The sequence below is a fragment of the Zea mays genome, chromosome 1, assembly GCF_902167145.1.
Source record: "Zea mays cultivar B73 chromosome 1, Zm-B73-REFERENCE-NAM-5.0, whole genome shotgun sequence".
NCBI classification, from domain to species: domain Eukaryota; kingdom Viridiplantae; phylum Streptophyta; class Magnoliopsida; order Poales; family Poaceae; genus Zea; species Zea mays.
The window spans coordinates 51,297,552-51,301,180 of record NC_050096.1 but is presented as its reverse complement, the minus strand read 5'-3'; the positions used below and the strand labels follow the sequence as shown (position 1 = coordinate 51,301,180).

Sequence of the window (3,629 nt, the reverse complement as noted above, 5' to 3'; positions counted from 1 at the left end):
AGAGTATCCAAACTAGGTCTACGGAGGCACCAAATCTCAAGATTTAAGAAGTTAAACCATGTCTGTCTCAAGATTTAAGAAGTTATTGTAGAGAACTTTGTTGTTGCCAGCAATGCCATTTACCACTTAGAAATAAATACCAAGAACCCCTGTCAGATCAGGTCCAGGACCTTAATTAATCTTCAATACACATTTCCCACCACAAGAAACCCATATTACCATTCATGTGACAGAAATCCTAGTCAAATAGAGGCCATATTATGCTGTGCAAGAGAGAACAAAAAACAAAGCAGAAAAGGCAAGAAACACAAACCTCCTTATTAGCTATAGGCATATGCTCCACGCCACCAAGGAGGCACCAGCATTTGTGCTAATTTTTTTGCTTGGTTTTCCATGTGCTCAAAACTCCACCGATCTCCACCGGAGCTGGCCTTTACATGCGTCCACACTAGCTATAGTTGGCTCGTATTTTCTACGCTCAAATCAGTAGCCCGGCCTTCCCCCTTTTTTTTTTCCTCAAGCCGGTCCCACGTCCCGCGCGCCGAGCGCGTGCCCCGCGAGCTCTGCTGCCTCCATGCCCATGGTGCGGTGCGAGTGCGAGTGAGCTAGCCGGGGACAGGGGCCCAGGCGATGGAGTCAACCAGTCAAACTCCCTCCTACTTACCCGTGTACGCTAGCCGATCGATTAATTAGCTGTTAACTAAAATATAATAATCCCCAGTAATTAATCCACCATGCATCCAGTCTGAAAAAAATAATTAATCGCCTCCGATTAACCCCTGAACTTTTGGCTTTAATAGAAGGGGGACGAAATGAAAAGGGATAAACTAATCTCCCTGGTTGCGGCGTGCTCCCCCCCAACATGCTCCTTTCTTCCCACCCAAGTCCACCAGCCTACCTCCCTTTCTCCTGGCCGGGCCGGCTCGCTCCGTCCGTCTGCGTCTCTCGTCTATATAAGCCAGACCCCTCCTCTCCCGCCCCGCCCCACCTCATCTCACTCTTCTTCCTCTTCCTTCCTGGCCTGCCTTCTCTTCTCCCGCCTTCTCCTCCTCCCAGCACAGCAGCAGCTGTGACCACATCACCACACACACACACATATATACTTGGTCATCATCCAGCTTCCAGCAGCCAGCTGCCCGCCGATCAACGTGTAGGCGGTTCAAAGGGAAATCTGCTGATGGACATGGCGCACGAGAGATCAGACGCCAGCAGCGAGGAGGAGGTGATGGCCGGCGAGCTGCGGCGCGGGCCTTGGACGGTGGAGGAGGACCTCCAGCTGGTCAACTACGTCGACGCGCACGGCGAGGGCCGCTGGAACTCGCTCGCCCGATCAGCAGGTGTGTGGGAAGCTAGCTAGCTAGGAATAGGATATATATGCATATACATGTAGGTAGGTAGCTAGCTAGCTTTGCATCATCGTGAGTTGAGCAACAACTAACAGCCACAATTCGTAGCCGCCGCCTCGCTCGCTCATGGGTTCTATCCTATCACATCGCGCGCCCACAGATCACCGCCAAGAGATGCTCCAGCTTTACTTGCGCATATCGTTTTCTTCTCCGCGTTGCCGTACAAGCCTGGGCACTCGTGGTGGCACGTGCACGTTCATGCTAATATATGGAAACAGATAGGCTAGCTGCTAGGTAGGAAACCATCCCAGCTAACCAGAGCCGCCTACGCTGATGAGTGAGAAAGAGATCGAGCGAGATAGTACTTTTTAGTGGTTATTAAGCATCATTCGTTCCCGGCCGTAGTATATGCAGCTTGCCATCACATATACACATTACACACTCTCATGTCTCGTCTACATCACTAATCAGCAGCTAGCAATGGCGTCGTGTGGATTACTAAATACGTTCCTGCCTATGATATGATATGATGCACAGGTCTGAAGCGCACTGGCAAGAGCTGCCGCCTCCGGTGGCTGAACTACCTCCGGCCCGACCTCCGGCGCGGCAACATCACGCCGCAGGAGCAGCTGATGATCCTGGAGCTGCACTCGCGCTGGGGCAACCGCTGGTCCAAGATCGCGCAGCACCTCCCCGGGCGCACCGACAACGAGATCAAGAACTACTGGCGCACGCGCGTGCAGAAGCACGCCAAGCAGCTCAAATGCGACGTCAACAGCCAGCAGTTCAAGGACGTGATGCGCTACCTCTGGATGCCCCGCCTCGTCGAGCGCATCCAGGCCGCCGCAGCCAACAATAACGCCAGCGGCGCCGGGGTTCCGCCAGCTGGCGCCGCCGCGGACGACACGCCGCTCTCGTCGTCGTGGCAGCACGGCGGCGGCGCCGACGACGACGGCGGCCTCTACGCGTCGCCGGAGCTGCCCACGGACGCCTGCTGGCCTCCCGCAGACTGCTACTACTACCCAGCCGCCGCTGACCACCAGCTACTGAACAACCCCGCCGCCGCCGCCGTCTTCCCGGACCTGTCAAGCACCACGGCCGGGTCGTCCTCTCCGTCCTCGGATTCCGGCGCGGGGACAGCACAACCCTGGCCCGCGCCGCTGGGTGGCGCAGAGTGGTTGACCACCGGCGCCTGCTGCGACGCCTCCAGCGCCGCCGCCGCCCTGGGCGGGCAGCAGCAACAATCGTGCCTGGTCGGGGAGACGTCGTGGGCGTCATCCGAGCTCCCCGAGCTGGGCGTCGCGGACTTCGAGATCGGCAGCTTCGACGTGGAGAGCATCTGGAGCATGGACGACAGCCTGTGGTTCACGCAGGCGCAGGGCGTGTGAATCCAAGCCACCAACACACGCGGCGCGCGGGCACGGAAATCGATCCACGTTACGGCATCATATATCGGCGGTGGACATGCACCCGCGTCCATCGGACACAAGCAGTACGTCAGCCGCCGAGGGCGCCTAGCTAGCTAGCAGAGGAGCAGAGCCTGCTGAAGACACGGGGTAGAAGAAGGAGAGACAGAGAGGGATATTATTTGGAGGAAGCCAAGACGACGGCGTACAGTACTCAGTTCAAGATGCTGTTCTTGGGCCGCCCTTGCCTTGCCTTGCCTCCGGCAGGAGGGACTATTCCTCCACTCCAGTTCTACTCCGTTTCTTACTAATTCTGTTCTCCTGCCTTAATTCCGTAGCGGCAAGTAGCTAGTAGTAGGGTATATACGCGCGCGCCAAAGAAGAAGACGAAAAAAGAAGTCCAGAAAAAATAACGTAGCTTAGCGTTAATAAGGTGTTTGTACGTCGCCCGTCTAATTAATTTTTACTCATTCTTTTTTGAGTAAATACATAGTATATATAGTACATGAACGACTGAAAGTTACTGACGATGGTAATCTCTTTGGAGGGATATGTTTATATATAAGTATCAAGACGAAAAGTCATAACGAAACTAAAAGATTTTGACAACTTCTAGAAGCGAAGGACGGAAAACGATGAGCGAGTGAGTTCGGACGTCAAGTCGAAGACTGGAAGTCGTCTACAAGTACTACCGGAGGCGGCCCGAGGAGGGTCCAGCCGGCGTACGTACGCACCCGCCAAATTCCCCGCCGCTAATTGTGATCCTCATGGTCTCAGAGGCGACCGATCAATTCGTCTTTCCGTTTCTGCTGCACTGCAGTGGTTAGTTATCACCAGCATGCATGATTATTATACCGACGGCGACTGATGTTCCATT

The 3,629-nt window shown here is 54.8% G+C and overlaps 1 protein-coding gene across 1 annotated transcript; it reads left to right on the top strand.

Moving 5' to 3' along the window:
* The first annotated feature begins 1,020 nt into the window (after positions 1–1,020).
* Positions 1,021–3,278, top strand: LOC100274036 (uncharacterized). Its single transcript, NM_001148419.1, has 2 exons — positions 1,021–1,337; positions 1,884–3,278. Exons 1-2 carry the CDS (start codon positions 1,178–1,180, stop codon positions 2,732–2,734), a joined length of 1,011 nt encoding a protein of 336 aa, NP_001141891.1. The 5' UTR covers positions 1,021–1,177; the 3' UTR covers positions 2,735–3,278.
* The last annotated feature ends 351 nt before the right edge of the window (positions 3,279–3,629 follow it).

Excerpts from the sequence above, each read along its gene's own strand:
- LOC100274036 (NM_001148419.1), top strand. The coding sequence starts at position 1,178 with ATGGACATGGCGCACGAGAGATCAGACGCCAGCAGCGAGGAGGAGGTG. Across the intron at positions 1,338-1,883 it reads CTCGCTCGCCCGATCAGCAG|GTCTGAAGCGCACTGGCAAG; the intron begins GTGTGTGGGAAG and ends TATGATGCACAG.